The sequence below is a fragment of the Abrus precatorius genome, unplaced genomic scaffold, assembly GCF_003935025.1.
Source record: "Abrus precatorius isolate BTA unplaced genomic scaffold, Abrus_2018 Scaffold7, whole genome shotgun sequence".
Lineage (NCBI taxonomy): Eukaryota > Viridiplantae > Streptophyta > Magnoliopsida > Fabales > Fabaceae > Abrus > Abrus precatorius.
Window position 1 is genome coordinate 32,371,917 of NW_020874417.1, and position 22,288 is coordinate 32,394,204.

General features: G+C 27.5%; 2 protein-coding genes across 2 annotated transcripts; both read right to left on the reverse strand.

The window, feature by feature from the left end:
- Nucleotides 1-2,035: 2,035 nt before the first annotated feature.
- Nucleotides 2,036-4,571, reverse strand: LOC113873695 (cytokinin hydroxylase-like). The gene is made up of 4 exons (XM_027511946.1): nt 4,289-4,571; nt 3,927-4,156; nt 2,871-3,482; nt 2,036-2,461 (listed from the first exon to the last, which is right to left on the reverse strand). The coding sequence occupies exons 1-4, from the start codon at nt 4,569-4,571 to the stop codon at nt 2,036-2,038; spliced, it is 1,551 nt and encodes a 516-aa protein (XP_027367747.1).
- A 6,487-nt stretch (nt 4,572-11,058) lies between these two features.
- On the reverse strand, nt 11,059-14,050 carry LOC113873671 (cytokinin hydroxylase-like). Its single transcript, XM_027511914.1, has 4 exons — nt 13,768-14,050; nt 13,406-13,635; nt 12,448-13,059; nt 11,059-11,484 (listed from the first exon to the last, which is right to left on the reverse strand). Exons 1-4 carry the CDS (start codon nt 14,048-14,050, stop codon nt 11,059-11,061), a joined length of 1,551 nt encoding a protein of 516 aa, XP_027367715.1.
- Nucleotides 14,051-22,288: the final 8,238 nt, after the last annotated feature.

Below are 22,288 nucleotides of genomic sequence, written 5' to 3' on the forward strand. Positions count from 1 at the left end.
TGGATGACCATTGAACAATAATTGCTGCCTTTCTTAGCAGAGAATGTCTTTTTTTTCTTCAGTCAATTTTTGCCAGCATAATCTACGTCGTGTGCAAGTTGTTCAATAATGCTCCAAAGGAAGTTATAAATACAAATACAAATATTTTAAAAATATATATTATCTGAATATCGATCTTTTACAAAATATAAATACAAATATTTTAAGATATTCCTCAAATCCAAGCCTAACTTTGAACAATTTATAGTCTAAACAGGCTGGAAGTGAAAGTCAATTTGGACCCTTTTTTCAAAATTTAATTCAGATAATAGTGATGTCAGAAGGTGGTACTAATTCTCAGTTTTTATAAGCAAAACATGATAATTATTTTCGTATACTCCTGAAACTTCACGCTCTTTCTAGTTAGCATAGATGATTATAATAGATAAAATTTTAGTATTTTATTAATTTCAGCTCTTAGAACTAAGTTTAAACATCTACAAATAAAAAAAATACTCAGTTATTATATTAAAATTATAAAAAAATAATAAATATTTTTTAATAAAATTTTATCTTGTAGTTCTAAGAACTAAAGATAATAATACTCAAAATTTTAATAGATGGTTGTTAATTAATTTTAACATTAACAATGAAAGAGGCAGAGAATTACACGTCTTTTTGGTATTTTTAGGCGTACAACCATATAATCTTATAAAGCCTCAACTTCTAAATTTAGAAAGAAAATAATGGGCATTTGGCATTGATAGCATTGAAGATCAGGTGACTTCATATGGGGGCCGCAAGGACAGATAGGACTGAATGGTGCCATGCACTATTAACAAATGCATTATTGGTGATCCTCAAATGTCAATATCGTTGTAACCATTGGCAAAGGTCTTCATGTGTAAACTGGAGAATTTTATATATAATTAATTAACAATTTTATTGTTTCAACATCAAATAATTTAATATCATATATAATTATTTTTATTTTATTTTATATATCAAAAGAAATATCATATCCTGCTTTGTTATATATATATAACATTTTTCTCTGATTAAACCGAAAATTTATAGAGATAAACAATAAAATGTGAACTGAGTTTGGTTTTTATTTCTTTTACCTTGACGAAATAATTTATGATCTGTACAGTTGAATAACTAATTTTTTTATTATTTCAGATTATGTTGTCAGAAAATAAGTCCCGAATTAATATATGTTAGAAACAAGTTAAATGTACTCACTCACCAGAAAAAGAAAGAAAGAAAGAAAGAAGTTAAAGGGTTTATAATAACAGAGTTATGAGTATAAAGTTGTAAAATAATTTTTCCTCCAATGGACCATTCAAGTTAAACTTTATTAACTCACTCGTTTTTGCACCCTTAAGACATTTTCAAAAATAAAAAAAATAGGCAAAAAAGGAAGAAAGAAATACCATAAAAAATTGTAAATTTAAAGTTATATTTTAGAGTTAAATTTAAACAACTAGTAATAATAAATTTTATTAAAAAATATCGATTAAGCTTTTATAATTTTAATTTAATAAATGTGTTAATTTTCAATAAAAATATATTAGTTTTAAGTGTTTAAACTTAATTTCAAGGTCAAAATTAGTAAAATACTAAAAATTGTTTTCTAACATGTGTAATATTACACATAAAAAATTTATATATAATAATTTTTATTAAAAATTTACGTAATAGAGATATAACAAACTTGATTAATGTTTATCCTATTTTATTCATTCCTTGTGTATCCTTAATCCTTCAAATTGACAAGAATTTTCCATATATTTTACCTTGATGATAAGATGTGCAGACCGATAGACGCGAAAATCCGCTCAATTTTGTACTTATTGCTAACTTTTCAAATAAATACATATATTCCCAGCATGTACAATCCATGCAAGTAAAGGCATTACCAACAAGTTTGGATCATCAAGAACCAAAATTGGGAGTTTATACAATTCTGTAGATTACTATTATTTCTACAATTGAGTGGTGTTTTTTGAAGGGGGCTGAACTAAGAAAAAGTCCACACGTCTACTTTGTAAAATTAAAGGGGTTGAACTATGAGTGGAAGGCCGTGAGTGGGCCTTAGAGAGAGCATGATAGATGGTGAATGATGGTAACTTGGGGAAACCTTAAAACTAAACCTAGAGAGAAGTAGGGTTAACACAACTTTGTATTCCATAAAGGTTAAGTTCCTACCAACACACATTCTCCCTCCAAACCCAAAAGGCAAATACCCCATCTTATGGTTGCACCCACCATTCACATCATCCATGAACCTCTCTGGTCTAAACTCATTCGCATCCTTTCCCCATAATTCAGGGTCGTGGTGCATAGCTACCACATCGATCCAAACGTTGGTTCCATTAGGCACTGTTATATCATCTACATGAATGTCTTCCCTAGCTTGCCTTTGCACATTTGGTGATGGTGGGTACAGTCTTAGAACTTCGTTCATCACACACTTCATCTGCACGTGTGATCAAGGCATTTATCTACATGTCAGACATAATTAAAGAGAAACACAAACTTGTAATCAAGTGCCAATTATAAAGATGAGCCAAGTCAGTGTATCAAAGGCTAACGCTTAATTGTAAACCGAAAATAATAAAAAGATAATTGATAATATAAAAAGTAAATAATTAGGGGTCATGTTTTTTTTTTTTTAAATGTCTACTATTACATATTATGAATCATTTAAAATCCTTTTATAACATTTTTTTTGTTAATTTTTATATATTAAATTAAGAATGTATTGATTTTTTTTTATATTCTTACGTTGTTAAATGTATTTTTATTTAGTATATTTTCTTTATGAATTATTAATAGTATTAGAAAGTGAATTTCTTAAGAGACTGTAGCATATATCAACAATTTACCTTTTTCAGTCCAGCAAGCATAGTGATATCAAGTTCGCTGTTTCCCACAACTTGTCTTATCTCGTCTCTCAACTGATTCTGCCAATCTTCGTGCATGGCTAGAAGCAGCAAAGTCCATGTGATAGCAAGTGCTGTGGTTTCATGGCCACCAAAGAAAAAGGTCTTGCATTCATCAACCACTTCTCGCATTGTTAATGTCTTTCCTAATTGGCCGTCAGCCCGATGATTTTCTCGCAACAATATACCTAACAAATCTTGTTCAGAATTTTTTGTGGCTGAACTCATTCGAGCTTCTATAATGGACAACAAAAGCTCATCGATTTCTTTCCCAAGTTTTTTGGCCTCTAGGGTTTTCTTCACGTTGAAATACTTGCCCAAGGGAACCCCCACATATCGATTATTCTTAAAGAGAGTCATTTGCAAAGCTCGTAATTTGTCAAAAACATCTCTTGCATTGTTATCTTTCATGCAAAAATTTGTTCTGGCTATGATCTCCCCAGCTGTCGCTATAATCTCTCTCTCCACGTCAATTTCGGGTTCACCCGAGTTTATTTGGGTAGCCCATCTGTCTATCATTTGATTCGTAGATTCAACCATCATGTTTGCCATGTTCTACAGATAATACAAGAATTAATCAAAATATATGCTTGTGGCCAAAGCAGAAATCAAAAAGCTTAAACGTCAAGGGAAAAACAATAAAATATTAATTGAATTTGTTTGGTGAGGACTAGCCATTTCGCAGTAGTTTCCTATTGGATAATGTACATTCTTGGTTATATTTTATGCTTTGTTCATGGATTTAAACGTTCAACGGGATTAAAAATCCTTTTGTTTACGTACCTAACACATATATGAAGAACATATTAACCAAGTGTAAAACTATAGGAAATGGTCCACGTACAACAACTTTATAAAAGTACATGCACGTGGACTCTTCAAATTACGACATGATGCATTGTGTGAATATTTTTCCCCTTCGAAGACATTCCAAATTTCATGGTTTAGATTCATGCGTACAAAAGCAAAAGAGAGAGAGAGAGAGAGAGAGAGAGGAACCTTGAGATTAATGGGGTTGAATGCGGGGGCAACAATGTGGCGGTGACGAACCCAATCATTGCCCTCAACCATGACCAAACCACTTCCAAACATGGGGTCTCTATCATTTCTAAACACACTTGGTTTTCCCCATCTCTTCGCCATCACCTCTGCTGACATTTTCTTCAAGAATTCTGGGTCAGCAATGTACAAAAATGGCTCTGTGCCCAGCCAGTACACGAACAGCTTACCTACAATAACAAAAATCAAAATGCATCTTTAACAAGAGTTTCCATTTATAGTTCTTCATGACCACTTGAGTAATTATATACGTTATATATCATAATACTGTTCAATATGGATACAGGTCATAGAAAACTTACCATGTGATTTCTGCCAGCTAGAAAAGTAGGGGAAAACGTACGAGTGTATGTCATGTGGGAGATTTGAGGATGCAACTAAAGATTGAATGTTATTCTTTCTTTTCATCTCTTTAATGTTTCCAAGTGGAAAACTTGGGGTTGGCCCTCCCAACCCACATTTCCTAAGCTTCTTATGTGTTTGGATAGGGAAAATCCACCAAGAAAACGTTAGTATCATGAGCAAGAAAAGGCAAAGCATTGCCAAGAAGGCAACAAGAATCCCAGATAGCCCTAGAAACTCCATCACTCTCTGTATATTAAGCTTTCTAGCTATCTCTCTATACGTGTATCTTTCTTAAGATTCTATATAAGATTTGGTTGTGTTGTAGGAAGCAAAGTGCTGTATTGGTATTTATATAAGGGGCATTTAGTAGTAGAATCCGTGGTTTTGACTATTAAAACGAGTAGGGCATTTTATCATTATCTGTATTTGTGACCCGTTGAACCTTTTGACCCTCACATTATATTTGAATTTTTTTCTTTTTGGTCCAACTTCAGTTTTCGTGTCAAATGTTTTGGTCGCATTTTGTTCCGTACATTTGTGGCTGGAGCTGGTCCAAAGATCTTTAGTTTATAAGTGGCAAATTGCATCTAGGATAAAAATGCAAAGCGTGAGGGGGGAAAAAAATCCTTGCTGCAAAGGTTGACCAACATGTTTTTGTCAACGAAATATACAATAAGAAAAAGAAACTCGCGTGTATTGCTTCTAAAAGAAATAAAAAAGAAAAAATTAGTGTATATCGTGCATTTGAACACTGAACACGAGGCCTTAAATGCACATGCACGAGACATGTGCTTGTAAAATAATTATCGTGAAAACACTGTTGTGAAAATAAATTTTATTTAGTATATCGTACTAATTTTAAAAAAATAAAAAGATTTATTATAATAATCATCATCTTAGTTTTTTTTTTTATTATTAAAAAGAATATGAAGAGTATCATAACCATTACATTAGAAAAGCATACTACACCTGATTCAACTCCTAGTACATTGATAAATACCTTCCAAATTAAGGATTAGACAATCAAACCAAAAAAGAGAAATACACTGCATCCAATTTTGTACTTCCCCAAGACTGGAATCATAATTTGACCAATTCAATGAGTTTTTCTCAAAATCCAGCACATCATGTTGGAAAATAATATAATTCCTAAAGATTCCATTAAAAAATAAAGGGTAAAAAAATATCTCTTTTTTCCCATCCTAAAACTGTCTTGTTGTAAAAAGTGAGCCGCATAATTTACAGAAAGCACCCTATCAAACCCAAGCCAAAAATGTTGTACAATCTAAGTGTCCATTTGATAGATGGAATTGGGCTTGGAATAATTAAGAAAGTAGATCATAAATTTATAATTAGAATATTTTTAATTAAAATTACTATTCAAATAATAAATTATATGAACTTAATACACAGCTATACTCTCTTTTATCATATTAGTTCTACTTTCATCTAACTCATTTATCACCATCTGTGTTAGTACTATCTTTGTTATATTGTTATTATTTTTATTGCTATTCTCGTTCACATTCTCTCCTCTCTCTCATCTAGTGCTACCATGATTATTATTATTACTGTTATTATTATTATCAATAGAATATTTTTCAATTAAAAACTTAAACTTAATATAATCCTACTCGTAACTATTTTTATTTAGAAGTATCTAAATAGAATTAAAATTTAACTTAGAACTATAATTTCTATATATATACTTTAAATTTTTGCAATCCAAACATAAAAAATATGATTGCAAATTAACTTTAAATTTAAACTATAACTCTAATTACATGTGCCAAATTAGACTTTATGTAATTTCACTCACTTAACTGAGTTAGACACAATGAATTTGATAAGACTAGTCTTGCATGTATGTATTGTTACAGATATAATACAGATGGTCATAACAATTCTTCATAAGAGAAAATTTATTAAGAAAAGTATAAAGAATACTTAAATCCTTTTATATTCAAAGTCACAAATGATTTCAACGTCTAAATAGCTCCTACAGTCCTACCTTTAGCCACAATCCATTTCTAAATTTTGACCTTAATTAAATCAATCAATCCATAAATTGCACATGAAACATTTCCAAACAGCACTTCTTTTGTGTAAAAACACAAGGACCATATCACAATTATACAAAATTTACGCATTTTAGATACATTATTCTTTTCTTAAATGGTGTTAAATTTCCTGCTCTAATTATATATTGTTTTCTTGAGTGTGTTAGTTTCTCAAATAAAGTTTCAACTTCTGCTGAAGTACTTCATATATTGTTCATTAGAAATTTGGAATCATTACCTACAAATAGGTACTGTTGATTAGGCGTATACCTACAAAAACTCATAATGCGGTCGGCCAGTCACCTCTTTTACCGGAGTGGCAACAAACGTTTTTAATGGAAGTCATCTCAGTTCACAGATCATTGCTTGTTAGTATTATTACAAAACATTACAAACGTGCATCTTCTGCTTCTTCACCTGTAGTGTACCTGATATTGTTTAATTGATCTGATTTTGTTTCCCCTACTGGTTTTTAATTGTATCTATGCACTTTATTCAGTGTATATAAAGGGCAGCATCATGTTTGAAATATAATCTTGTTAATCAGTTTATTAAAAATGTTTCATTATAACAGAAGATTACCATGTCACATTATATTAAAAATATATTAATAATATTTTTCAGTAAATAAATTATTTAAAATTTCCCATTTTATTTTAGTTTTTTAATAAATATTTTTAACATTTTCCTTTAAAATGATACATTTCATAACTTGTTGGTAGAATTGGCATCGTAAGAACATTAGTGTAAAATTTTAGGCATAATGTTTTTAAGGTTATCTTATATATATTCCAAATTAATATCTATTGTGTTTATTGATGAAAAGGTAAATACCAACCCCTTCCAATCATTTATTTTAAAGAGATAAAAAAAAATTTTAAAAATATTTATTATAGAAAAATATACACTTATTACTTATTCTTAGATATAATTAAAAATATATATTACATTTTTAACATATATCTAAATATATATAATTATTTTATATAAAAATTATAAAATACAATATATAATTCATTAAAAATCATACAATAATATTAAATATTATAATTTTAAAATTTTTTATTAATAGTAAAAGACACATAATATGTCCATTTAATAATTTTTCATAACATGTAAAATTAATTAATCTAATCATTAAATTAATATATTAAATTTTATTTAATTTAAATATTTATAAGTATGTTATTTAAAATTATACTATATATTAAAATAAAAAATATTTAAATATTTAATAATTTTATTTTTACATAAAATTAATTTATTCAATAAAAATGTTTAAATTAATAGTCAGATTTCTCAATCTTCTTTATATATGTATAGAGAGAGGGGTAAATAGAGAGAGAAAGAATCGACTTAATAGCCGAATAATTTTTTAACATATATAACGGATATTGATCAATTTTATTAAATTTTAGATTAATTAAATATTTATAAATATAAATTTTTATAATTAATTAATATTTATTTTTATTTATATATATATATTAAATATTTAAATGAAATTATTTGATAAATCATTAATTAATTTTTAACTTATATAATTTCTTACAAAATTCATATTTTAAAAAATTTAATTTAACAAATAATTTAATATAATTGAACGTGTATAAAAATTTATTGAATAAAATAAATCCCATCAAAGTTATTTCTTAAATAATTTGATCCATCTCTCTTAGTTCAGTGTATGAAACCACTTACATTTTGAAAATTATAAGAACCATGAATATGAACTATATAAAATTTATTTTATTAATTTAATCATTGATTATAATTATATTATCTTATTATTTTATTAAAATTAAATAATTATAAAAATACCATATAAGTTTTTTAGTTTCTTATGGATATATACCATATAAGTAGATTCTTCCGTCTTCTTCGTGTGTCTCTTCCAAAATAAGATTTTGATATTCTTATTGTTAATCGGATAAAATTTTTAAAATAAAACTAACACTACGTACGTGATACTTTTATAACTATTAATGAAATAAAAAATAAAACTAATCAAACATGCTTTAAAACTTTAATCTATAACGATTAATAAATAATCACTGTAGATCGTGTTGATTAATTAATTTAAATGTTTATTTCTGCAAGCGACCTTTGCAAAGAAAACACAAGCTTTAGTTAAAGTGCGCCAACTTTATCAAATAAATCTCTGCTTTAATTTTTATATATAGTCTATAGAATAGCTCGCGCTTCTCATGATTAAAACACTACAATTGTTTGAAAACTTATCGTGGCTCTTATGTTTTTATGCACGTAAGAGGAATTTATATATATAAATAATTACTTTTTTGACTAAAATTTCCACGTTGTATTTTTTTTCTAATTCTGATTTATTTTTATATTATTTTATTTCTTCTTTATTAATTTTTCATTTATTTTATTCATACATGTTTTTATCTTTATATATTTCTAACCTTTTAACTCTATTTTTTAAAATATTTTGTACCCACTTTATTTATATAATATTAGAAAAAAAATGAGTCTAAAGTACTCCAGTAATTTATACTAAAAATTTTGAATATTTTTAATTTGATTTAAATTTTTATATGTATCATTATTAATATGGTTGAAATTTATTTATATTGATCTTATTAAAAAAACACATAATTTGTAAAATTTATGAATGAAAAAAATTAATGACTGAACCTTAACTTTGACTTGGAATAATCATCGGGAATGTCACCTTGGTTTATGATTCAGATGAGATTAAAATGTTAAAGAATACGGTTTCTTAAAAGGAGAAATTTAGAAAATTAAAGTGAATTGGTAATTTAGAATTGATTTCACTAAATGAGAAAAGTGTTTACAATGAGCACTTAATATGCGTCACATACACGGAGTAGAAATATTAACTAATCAATCCCTTTCTCATATAATTAAATAATTTCTAATTAATTCAACTGACCCCCCTTAACTCGAATATCTATAAGACTTCCACCCTCGCATAGATTAAATATAATTGTTTTTTATATTTGTATAATATCATAGATGATGAAAAATTATATACAATAATTTTTATCAAAAAAATTAAAAATACAATTAAGAAGTTTTAATTAGTTGACAAAATGCATTAATTGAGGAAGTGCATATCTAAACGTGAGAATTATTTTAAACACACTTTTTAACTGATTGATGCATATTTAAAAACACTAAAGCAATATTTTTAAAAATAATTATTTTATGATGTAAATATCTTAATTTTTTAACTGAACTAGTTATAAAAAAATGTACTAAAACGAGTGTATGTTAAAATTTCTCACTTTCTAATATCACTACAAGAAATACGTCATTTAATGGCGATTTATTAGTATTTAATAGCGGTTTTGCATTACTACAGCAAAAAATGCGCTATTTAGCAGTGGTTTTGAAAAACTGCTGCAAAAAAAGCAAGATTTAGCATCAGTTCACTATGACATAATATAAGAAACACTACTTTTCTCTTATTCTCCATCATCCACTCAAAGTTATCATTCATCTCCACTTTAGCCTCATGAGTTTCACCATTCTCTTTGCCACTACCACCACTGTCACCACCGTCGTCCTGCCGCATCGTCGTCACTGCCAAAATATTTTCTTCAACTGTGACAACCTTATTAATCTTCTACTATCATTTTTACTTTCTCTAAAAATGGTTCTTCTCCAACAATTCTACATTATAAATTATATAATATACGTTGTGATATTAAAAAATAAATGGAATGTAAACCCAAATAGCAAAAAAAAGAACTAAGTAGAAGATAAAAAAAAATGTGGAAGAAAAAAATAGAGCATTGTCGATCAAAAATAGAACATTGCCCCACCAAAAACAGAACCATGCTGCACACAGACTAAAATTTGAATTTCAAATTTTAGCGGTGGTTTAACTACCACAAATTTAGTTTTGCACCGTCAATTTTAATGTTGGTTTCATAACCGTCAGAAAATTACTTAAAAGTGATTAAAACCATTTCTAATTATAAAATTTAACTGGCACAAATAAGTAATTTTTTGTAGTGTTCTTTAATCATAAAATTTAACTGCTACAAATAAACGATTTTTTGTAGTGTATCTATAACAAGAGATTTGAGTTGAAGATGTGTAGTTTTTCTAAATGTACTTTAGTTTTTCTTTTATTTTCTTTTATCATGTAACCAAAAATAAACTGCTTCCCAAACATTAGAAATACAACAAGTAATATTTCGTTCAAAACCTATTCAATATTTTAAATATTATTTAAAAATTAAAAAAATATCATCAACACATTTCATTTTGATTTCGATACAATTTTATCAAGATTCCTTAACTAGTATTCTTAAAACATAAGATTATGTTTTTAAAAATCATCATAAAAAATTGTATTTCAAAATATTTAATAATAGTGACGATAATTATATAAATACCCAGTAAAAGAATTAAAAATTCAATATGAAATATGTAGATCTAAAATTAATGGTTACCAATAAATAATGTTATTATATATATATATCCAGCATGTACAATCCCAAGCAAACAAACTAGGCATCGCCTAAACAAATTGGCCCCTCTAAGAACCAAAAAGGCACCGGTACTGGGGAACGCTGATATTTGTAAACTATCTACAATTGAGTTGTAATTATGAAAGGGAAAGAACTATTAAAGTGTACACGTTTCTTATTTGTAAAATTGAGCTGAATATTCTAAAGGGGTTGAACTATGAGTGGAAGTCCATGAGTGGGCCTTAGAGAGAGCATGATAGATGGTGAATGATGGTAACTTGGGGAAACCTTAAAACTAAACCTAGAGAGAAGTAGGGTTAACACAACTTTGTATTCCATAAAGGTTAAGTTCCTACCAACACACATTCTCCCTCCAAACCCAAAAGGCAAATACCCCATCTTATGGTTGCACCCACCATTCACATCATCCATGAACCTCTCTGGTCTAAACTCATTCGCATCCTTTCCCCATAATTCAGGGTCGTGGTGCATCGCTACCACATCGATCCAAACGTTGGTTCCATTAGGCACTGTTATATCATCAACTTGAATGTCTTCCCTAGATTGCCTTTGCACATTTGGTGATGGTGGGTACAGTCTTAGAACTTCGTTCATCACACACTTCATCTGCACGTGGGATCAAGGCATTTACATGTCAGATTAAATATTTAGTTCTAATGAAATTAAAGAAAAAGAAAGAAACCGAATATTCAAAGACAAGCCTATAACCTAGTGACATAAGGATGCACCATGTGTAATTAGAAAAAGGGTACAAAGCTGTAAACTATAAATACATAAAAAAGACAGTGACACTGTGTTTTATAAAATTTATATTTTTCTTTCAAATATAAAGGGGTTTGCTTTATGAACATTTGTCGCTGCATAGTGGTAGGCCTCTAGTCTTGTGGTAACAAGAGCACCGCATCTTGGATATATATATATATTTTTTTTTATTTTTTTATTTTTTGTTATAATAATATGATATTGAGCAAAAAATTTCACATGCTTCAGCTGCACACGCGCTTTGTGGTGGAACGTCAATTTTTTAAAAATAAATTGCTTAACATTACATATCAACACTGAAGAATTTTACGTATAAAGTTTGACCACCTACATACTTGAATATCATTCAGGAAAGTGTAAATTCATCTCAAACTAATATATTATCACTAATATGTTTTTCTTCGTACATGGCACGATTATTATTATTAAATTTAAAGATATTTTAAAACTAAAAATAATTTATAAAAACTTAAAAATAGAAATTAAAATTAATTTAAATTTTAAAATAAAAATAATAGTTAAAAATATATTTACTAAAGATAATTATTTAAAAAATAGTACTCACAATTATTTGTAGAAGTAATTTAGCCTACAGGTATTGGTATATAAGAGAAGATTTAGATATAGTTATAGATTATTTTTTCTATTTTTATGCAACATCTAACTGTGTTTAGGAATTAATTGTTAATTATATAACCAAAGGAAAGAACAGAAGGGAATCATTATCATTAAACACCAACTCACTATCATATGTATTATAATCAATAGAAAAATTGTTGGTGAAGGATTAAAAATACATCAACTTACCTTCTTTAAACCGGAAAGCAAGGTGAGATCAAGCTTGTCATTACCCACCACTTCTCTTATCTCATCTCTCAGTTGATTTTGCCAATCTTCGTGCATGGCTAGAAGCAACAAAGTCCAAGTGATAGCAAGTGCTGTAGTCTCATGGCCGCCGAAGAAGAAGGTCTTGCATTCATCAACAATTTCTCGGGTTGTTAATGTCTTCCCTGACCCTCCATCATCGTGATGATTTTCTTGCAACAACAAACCTAACAAATCTCGTTGAGAATTCTTTGTGGGTAAATTTTTTCGAGCTTCTATGATGGACGACAAGAGCTCGTCGATTTCTTTCCCAAGTTTCTTGGCCTCTAAAGTTTTCTTGACATTGAAATACTTGCCGAAGGGAACTCCTACATATCGATTAGTCTTAAAGAGAGTCATTTGTAAGGCTCGTAATTTATCAAACGCTTCTCTTGCATTATCGCCTTTCATGCCAAAACTTGTTCTTGCTATGATCTCTCCGGCTGTTGCTATAATCTCTTTCTCCACATCGATTTCGGGGTTACCCGAGTTTATTTGACTTGCCCATCTTTCTATCATTTGATTCGTAGACTCAACCATCATGCTTGCCATGGCCTATCACATTCCATAATTAATGCAAAACTATTTAGAATGCTTATATGCTTATGGCCAAAATAGGTAATAATCAAAACGTTTGACATCAAGAAAAAAAAATAATTGAATTTATTATAATTATTTGGCGAACCATTTCATAGTAGTTTCCTATAATATAGGATAATGTATCATTAATTACTTGGTTCTTTTCTTTTTGTCGTGATTGTTGGAAGTCCAAAAATTTCATTCTTGTGTCTAGCAAATGAAAAATTCAACTATATTTAATGTAAGTGTAAAGCCTAGGAAATGGTACACGTGCAACTGCATGTAACTTGACAGGAAGAGAGCGAGCGAGAGAGAGAGGAACCTTGAGGTTAATGGGATTGAATGCGGGGGCAACAATGTGGCGGTGACGAACCCAATCATTGCCCTCAACCATGACCAAACCACTTCCAAACATGGGGTCTCTATCATTTCTAAACACACTTGGTTTTCCCCATCTCTTCGCCATCACCTCTGCTGACATTTTCTTCAAGAATTCTGGGTCAGCAATGTACAAAAATGGCTCTGTGCCCAGCCAGTACACGAACAGCTTACCTACAATAACAAAAATCAAAATGCATCTTTAACAAGAGTTTCCATTTATAGTTCTTCATGACCACTTGAGTAATTATATACGTTATATATCATAATACTGTTCAATATGGATACAGGTCATAGAAAACTTACCATGTGATTTCTGCCAGCTAGAAAAGTAGGGGAAAACGTACGAGTGTATGTCATGTGGGAGATTTGAGGATGCAACTAAAGATTGAATGTTATTCTTTCTTTTCATCTCTTTAATGTTTCCAAGTGGAAAACTTGGGGTTGGCCCTCCCAACCCACATTTCCTAAGCTTCTTATGTGTTTGGATAGGGAAAATCCACCAAGAAAATGTTAGTATCATGAGCAAGAAAAGGCAAAGTGTTGCCAAGAAGGCAACAAGAATCCCAGATAGCCCTAGAAACTCCATCTCTCTCTCTCTCTCTCTCTCTCTCTCTCTCTCCGTATCTTACTTATGCTTCTATGTTTATCGTTGTGTTGTGGAATTTAAAGCAAAGAGCCATGTTGGTATTTATACTATGATGTTTTGAATAGGAGAATGCGTGGCTTTTGACTATTTATTGCATCTATTATTTTTTTTTCCACGACAGTCCTTCGGTTGAACCTTTTGACTCTCACGTTTTGTTTGAATATTTTGGTCCAACTTTCTTTTGTTCATATGTTTTTTGGACCATACGCACACTTTTAAATAAATAAATAAATAAATATATATATATATATATATGTATAGATTCTTTTACGGCTGGAATAATATTATCCATATAACATATTCTTTTAATTCTTCATATAAACTTTTTTATTTCTCAATCACATTATTTATCTCTTTTTTTTAATTTTATTATATAAATAACATTACTCTTGCGGCTATGAAATTGAAAAGGATGGAAATGAACATTTGCAAAAGTGTTGTACGGTATATTTGTAGTCAATGCAATAGCCGATGTAATAAAGAAAGAAATCAACTACGCCGTGTTCGCCCCAAAAAGGAAAGAAAAAAAAATACTAAAAATAGTGCACCACCTGCACATCAGGGGCATCACACTTTACTTTTTTTTTTAGCTTAGACAATCAAATACGTAGTTGTAAATGTTACCCAAAAAAATCAATAATTGGTGATAAACATATACATGTGAAATTAATTTTGTTTAATTTACAACTATAACATTAATTTTGTTTAATTATTTGATAATCATATCTTTTATATTTGAATTATATAAAGAAGAAAAGTGTAGAATTATAACTATTAATTTAATTTAATTTTTTACTCAATACCTCTACTTAAGGGTAATAATGGATGAATTTATATGATGAGTTTCGGATAAAAAATAGTTTATATCAGGTTTGAATTAAAAAAATAATAACTCATGATAATTATGATAGTAATAATAGGTATTAATAGTGATAGCGACTGAAACTAAGAGGGAGGTAACAGTAAAAATTGCAATCGAAAGTCTGAAAAGTGTAATTCAAATGTAGATGTTAAGAATAAAACAAATTAGAGTATATCATAATTGTATTAAAATATTATGTCTTAAAATTATAATGTCAATTCTAAAGTGACTTCTAAACGTTATAATCATAACTCATATGTTTAATTATAATTTTAAACTTTAATTATACACCCAAATTTAATGTTAATGTACAATTATAGATTAATATAGCAAAATAATATAATTGGTGTCACGAGATTTTTGTTTTTAAGGAAATAGCATTGAGATTTGCATTCTAGCTAGTCCAATACAGATTTTATAAAATAAAGTGCAAAATTGTAAACAATAATGCAAAATTACAATAACAAATTATAACTTAGTGTGTGTAATTTATTATGCAAGCAATTTTTTTTTCATTAAATTTTAATTTTTCTATTTATGTTACAATCAGTGTAAATCTAAAAATTTAGAGCATGTATGTCCTTTTTTAGAGTTAAAATCTATCACTCTTAATTTGTTTACCAAGAAAAATATTTTTCTCTATAAATTAAAACTTCGTTTGAAAGTTTTGAAAAAAAATGAAAGTTTTTAAAATGTGGAAAAGGAAAGAGAAGTTTGAACTAGTCTTTTGTTTGAATGTTAAAAACAAAATAAAAAAAATTGTAACGAGACAAGGATTTAAAAGGAAAAAATTTTAATTTTTTCTTATTTCTTTTTCAAAAAATGAACAGTTTCTTAAAAACATTTTCTTTGCTTTCCATTTGTTTTCTAAATTAAACTTACACACATTAAAACTATCGGTGTTTATATATTCTGCATTTCACACAATTAATTTATTATTTAATGGAAGTACATGCAAACACACAAAATAATGAAAATATGATTTTAAATATTATTTGTTTTATTATGTTTGGTAAATTTTCATGTATTATACAATTTAAAAAAATTTATTTTATTTTAATCTGTTATAAGTACTTTTTTAATTTTAAAAAATGATATTTTTCATTTAATCTTACTTAATATAATATAGTATGTATTATAAATATTAAGATAACTTTTTTAAAATTAAAAAAATTTACAATATATATATATTTAAAAATTTTATTTTAATTTAATTATTCTCATGTTGTACGGAAACTTACTAATGTTTAAAATCGAACGGTTCTGGTCGTGCAGCCACAACAACCCACTCAATACTAGGCCATTTCTAGAAAAATACCATACATTAACGCGTTGTATGTACCTTTGTTGATATAAATATTGTAAATTTATACTAATAATGTTATGATCCATTATATTTAGAAATAATTTTGATAATAATAATAAACAATTTTATTAGAGGATAAAAGAGAAAATAGTGTTATTGTTGAAAAACGTATTAGAATTCAGTAAAAAAATTGTTTGATAAATAATAAATTTTCATAAAATTTTTTGTTAAAATACAGTAAAAAAATAAAAAACAATATATTTTTTCATATTCTAATAAAATATTTTTGTTTTTATCTTTTAACTATTGTTTTAAGATTATTGGTTAGCATTTTAAAAAAAATTATTGTATATAATATTTTGTATAAGTATTATATCATCATTATCACGCGGGTTAATCGCCAATAATTTAATTAATTAATCCAGCCAATTAAGCTGCGACATTTAAATTTTGCTTAGCTAGTGCAATCTGCAGTCCCCACCCTTTAAACATTGATTGGTTCAAATACAGAAAGTTTCAACTTAGTTAAAATCCTGCCCTAATCCTTTCCTGTAAATTGATGCTGCTCATCAGCCATAAACCTATCGGAAAATTAATTTAAAAATATTATATGTTAAAATATAAAAAATAATAATACTAGCAATACTTCTTTATTGGTTAAAATTTATTACAAATTATATAAATTTTATATTTTTTATTCTTATAAAATAAATTTGTTTATATTTTTTAATTTTTAATAAATTTTAATTAATAATAAAAATGTATTATTAAGTATTCTTTTATTTTAAAAAAATATGGAAAGATGCAATTGGCCAGTCACCGATTTCCCCGGAAACGTTTATAACGGGATTTGTGTCCGTGCATGTCACAAAACATTACAAACGTGCATCATCTAATTCTTCACATGTCATTTTAAAAATAACGTAATTTTAGTTTTCTTTTTACCTCTCTTAATTTTTCTATTTGTTTTATATTTTTATTGTTATATTATTTATTATTTCTCTATTTTTTTCCTTTTTTTCTAAAATATTATTTGTTCAAGGTTTTTTTTAAAACAAAACAATCAAAAGATATTTAGAATATATTTATTTGTATTTTTAATAAAAGTTTTTTTAAAAAGAGAAAAATAAAAACAAACATACTCTTATTTTTTGCATGGGTGCTCGTGAGTAGATTATCATTGTTTTGGATTTGTTTTCCTCTTTGTTTTTCTCACGCGTCCATTTGTCTTTATAGATTTTGTTCAGTGGACAAAGGGATCATCATATTTTAAATATTAATTATATACATTTGTTATTTTTTGGTAGATATCTTCGCACGTGAAAAACAACGCTACTAATTTTAAGTTTAATTTGGTCACATGATTTTTTTACCTTATTATATATTCAATAAGAAATTAATTTATATTTTATATAAGATGCATTTATTTAAAGATTTATAAATTCTTCTCAACAAACCCTTATTGTTAAGGGACCAAGAACTTCACATGAGAGGGTATCCAGGGTGCGTTCATATCGTTTAATTTTATTAAAATATATTATTTAATAAAATTATATATTATAACAATATATATTGAGTGGTTAAGATTCATTTCGATGCAGTGGACAGTGGTCATGTGACAGCATACATCGGTCACGGGAAAAAGTGTTGAATCTTGGCTGGATATTTATAATGGCTGAAACGAAATGTTCCCAAACTTGCATCAATCATTAGAAGACAAGTTTTCCCTTGTTTAACATAGGGGGAATGATCTAAAGATGTTTGGATTTTAAAAAGAAAACACTACTCTTAATCAATATTTTACAAAAATAAAGATGATGATTAATGGCTTTGAATCATCATAATCGACAACTCGTGGAACCAGTGTTAAGGTAGCATATTTACCTCTCTAGTTTCTGTCTAGCTAGTTCACACTTAAATAAAAGTAATGTTAATGTTACCTTCACGAGTTTCTGGAAATGTTGAGAGCTTTCCCAAAGGTACTTGCATTCTCATATGGAAAGTGGCAACTCTTGTAGAGGATTAAATGTTTATAGGAACATAATTACAATTTTGTAGAGGATTAATGTTTATTTTGCCATTGTGATCAAAAGTTTGTGATGCATATATTTTTTTATGCCTTTTATCATCAGGTTTAGTCTTTTTTTCTGCTTGGAGATTTTATGTTGCTCTTCCTTCTAACAGTGCTAAGCTAAGCATTCTACAACATAATGGTTCCATTAGAGGAATAAAAGGTGAAGTATATATAGTTAATTTGCAACTGTAATGTCATTCAACAGTTAGGTCGCTTTTGGTTGATTTGATTATTTATTTCTTGGACCACACTAAAATTGGCTACTTGTCATGGTTCATATATAGGAAAGGTGGGTGGGTGGTTCTAGAATTTTATTTTCGGATTGACATTTCACTGCAAGAAAAAGATAGTTTATCAATGGTTAATTATGATATAATAAAGATTTAAATAGCTATAAATGACATTATATGTGGTTGCATAGTTAATTTAAGCATGGTAAATAAATTACTTGCAGTTTTGAACAACTGCAAATAAATTTGGTATTCTTTACATTTACTTAACCTCTGCTAATTAATTGTGATTTTTTATAAATATCGTTAATTACTAGCAGTTTAATAACCACTATTAATTACCTACAATTTATTAACTGTCATTAAATATACGCGAATCAACAAATATTGTTAATTATCTTGAATTTGATAACTGTCATTAAATATGTTTTTAAACTCCCGTTAAATTTAACGTGGATTGTCTGCGGTTTTGAAACTCTCATTAAATATTTGTAGTTTTTTGAACTCCTATTAATTTGCTAAAACTACTTACAGTTATGAAATACCTGTTAAATGCATGCGTTAAAAAATATAAAATTTTGATAATTAAAATTGAAGTTTTTTTAATTCACTTGTATATTATATAATATCACATAAAAATCAAATAATTTTCTTTAATTTATAAACATAACAAATTTTAAAAACCACAAACACTCATAGATAAACTACTACTATAATTTGTAAGAGAATTCTTCTTCTAAAATTTTTGAAGGAGAATGATCAGTTACATTAGTTGATTGTGTACTTCCTTGATCAGTCACTTAAAATGTAATAATTAAGAACAAGTTAAAAATATGAATTGTCATGTAATTTGTATGTAATATATTAATAAAACAGTTCAATTTAAAAAGATTACCAACATAACTAAGTTTAGAGGTAGTTGACCTTGAAAGTTTTAAATGAAAAAATTCATTATTACATCAAATTTTTTATTTTGTTCATTCATTTGTGACTTTAAAATATTTACTTGATTCTGTAATTCCCTGTAAGAAGGAAGAGATGAGGATATTTCATTATATGAACGAGAAGGATATCTAATGACTTGAGATGGACACGGACTCAATCCCAGACTCTGAACACGGTCACAATGCTCTTTACTTCCTAAAACATGAGCTAATGAATCTTGAGTAGATATTTTTAGGGATAAAGATTTGGTTGATTCATATTATTAAATTTTTTTTCCTTACAAAAGCATCATTAAAATAAGTAAGCTCAAATTTCACAAACAACTAAATACTAATATTAACATACTTGTTTTTAAATCAAACTTTTGCGCAACAGAACAAGCATGAAATCAATTCAAAGAAGAGTTGACAAAGAGAGGATGCCAAAAGAGAAGTTAAGAAAGGACATGAACCTTTGGCAATACAATAGGGTTATATTTTTGGGTTGAGAAAGAAGGATTTCTATGCACGTGACCAAGTTATCATAATATAAGAGTAAAAATATATTTTAATAATTAACTGAAATTTTTTACAATCATCATTAATTAACTATGGTTATTATAATAAACTACAAAAAATATTTATACTTAACTATAGTTATTTAAACCGCAGACAATATTTAAAATTAACAACGATTATATAAGTAAAAAATTATGAAAAAAAAATAATTTTTCTAGCAGTGTTTTAACCCTGCTGAGTCCATAAGGTCATATTATAACCAATGATTAATCTCATTTAATTGTGTAAGAGTTGAAGTAATCCTTTTTATTTTAACAAATTTCTTTGCCTATTGGAAGAAACACGAAAACATATTAACCTTACACTTCATTGCTCTTGATGAGTGTCGAGCAAAAACTGAATTATGGAAATAAATGAGAATATGTTAGAGAAAGATTTAAAACTATATCTTTAAAATAAGTTCAATTAAATGTGAAGTTCACTAATTTTATTTTGTCAGTTAATTTTTATAGGATTATTAAATTTTTTTGTTAAAGTGTTAATTGTAATATACATTTATGACATCCTGCATAATTTATCACATCATTTCCCACACTTCATTTATTTTCTTTGGAAAAAATTTTAATGCATCATTTTCTTATTTTATTACTTAAATTTTTTTTATTTTTTTATTGTTTTCGCCATCATGATTATGGTTTATTCGCCTATTTACATTTGTATTTTTATTCTGTGATTTAATAGGTAATATCTTATCGTTAATTAATTTATGCATAATTTTATCGTTTTTATAATTGTCTTTCAATTTGTTATGTCCCAAAAAATGTTGTATTTAAATTTTCAAATGAGTAACTAATCATGATAATTTTGAGAAAACAAAAATTGGACACGAAATTACTCCATTCGATTCTTCTTATCTATCTGCTTTAAAATATAGCAAATTAAAAAAATATAATGAATATCTTTATTCATATTAAAATTATTATTAACTTCCTAATATAACTTCTGCCATATTATTATTCCTTTTTCATTTTCGATAAATGTGTAACATTTAAAAAATTATATACAATAAGGATTTGATTCAAAAAGAATAATTAATTTATATTTTTTATATTTTTAAATAGAAAAATAAATAAAAATAAAGCTATCTTGCAAAATTGGACAAACATTTTTTTAAAAAAAAGTAATGAATCCAATTTTTAAAGTTAGGAAGTTGTGATCTGGGGGTTAATATCAAAAAGAAAAAAAGTTCTTTGTAAATGAGTTAGTCTCTACAATGTACAAGTAATGGTGTTATGTAGTGTTAAATTTTAGTGAGACAAGATTAGTATACACTCTAAATTAAATTTCTAGTAAATATATCTATATTTGCTCACTTTATAAAACACTTTAAAGAACTTTATTCAATGTTTATAGTAATGCTGATGTTGGATATATGCTATTATATTTAGATGAATTGTTAAATATTTGTTGTTATTATCTTCACAATAAATGTTTAAAATTTTATTTAACTGATAGTTAATAAAAATATGAAAATTTTCCTTATATATTATCGTTATGTTTTAAAGTTTTCAAAAAATAGAGTAGCCCCGTATTGATATGTTGGTGAGTTAATATAAACTTTTTATCCCTTGAGAACAATTTCAACTGTATCCTATCAGCAATTGTATTTTTCAAACTTCAGAATTTTGGTTGTTGGATATTAACTTTTCCAACTTTTGTAAGTGCTGGAACATTTTGTATGAAAAACATTTATTTCAAACTGGCCGGTGAAACCCTTTTGACTGCTTTAGCTCTGCAGTTTCTCAAAATACTAGTAAGAATTTTTGGCCGGTACGTCTTACCAGAGTGTGAAGTATTGGATTTTACACAAATATGTCCACACTGGTTTAAGATGCGTGATTCTTTCTTTCGTTTTTCTACACAGGGAAACGAGGAAAAGGAAAGCAAATTAAAAATCTCGGGTGACGCTGATGAAACGGACAAGCAATAACTTAATTTCATGTATAGAGACCATGAAACGTATGAATCAATTACAGCTGATATTACTACAATCATAATTTCACCAAATTTAATTATAATGATATTAAATATTCAAGCTACAACTGTATTTTCGTGGACCAAACACATAATATTTAAAGCAGTAATATTTCGTATTCGCACAGGCGGGTAAAGACAAAGACTCTTTCATGTCTATGAAATTATCTGCAAAACCTTTATTTTAAATATGTATGTATATTTTTCCTAAAATGTAAAAGAATCTAGGA

Excerpts from the sequence above, each read along its gene's own strand:
- LOC113873695 (XM_027511946.1), bottom strand. The coding sequence starts at position 4,571 with ATGGAGTTTCTAGGGCTATCTGGGATTCTTGTTGCCTTCTTGGCAATG. Across the intron at positions 4,157-4,288 it reads TAGCTGGCAGAAATCACATG|GTAAGCTGTTCGTGTACTGG; the intron begins GTAAGTTTTCTA and ends TTGTTATTGTAG. Across the intron at positions 2,462-2,870 it reads TGCTTGCTGGACTGAAAAAG|ATGAAGTGTGTGATGAACGA; the intron begins GTAAATTGTTGA and ends TCACACGTGCAG.
- LOC113873671 (XM_027511914.1), bottom strand. The coding sequence starts at position 14,050 with ATGGAGTTTCTAGGGCTATCTGGGATTCTTGTTGCCTTCTTGGCAACA. Across the intron at positions 13,060-13,405 it reads TCAATCCCATTAACCTCAAG|GCCATGGCAAGCATGATGGT; the intron begins GTTCCTCTCTCT and ends GGAATGTGATAG. Across the intron at positions 11,485-12,447 it reads TGCTTTCCGGTTTAAAGAAG|ATGAAGTGTGTGATGAACGA; the intron begins GTAAGTTGATGT and ends TCCCACGTGCAG.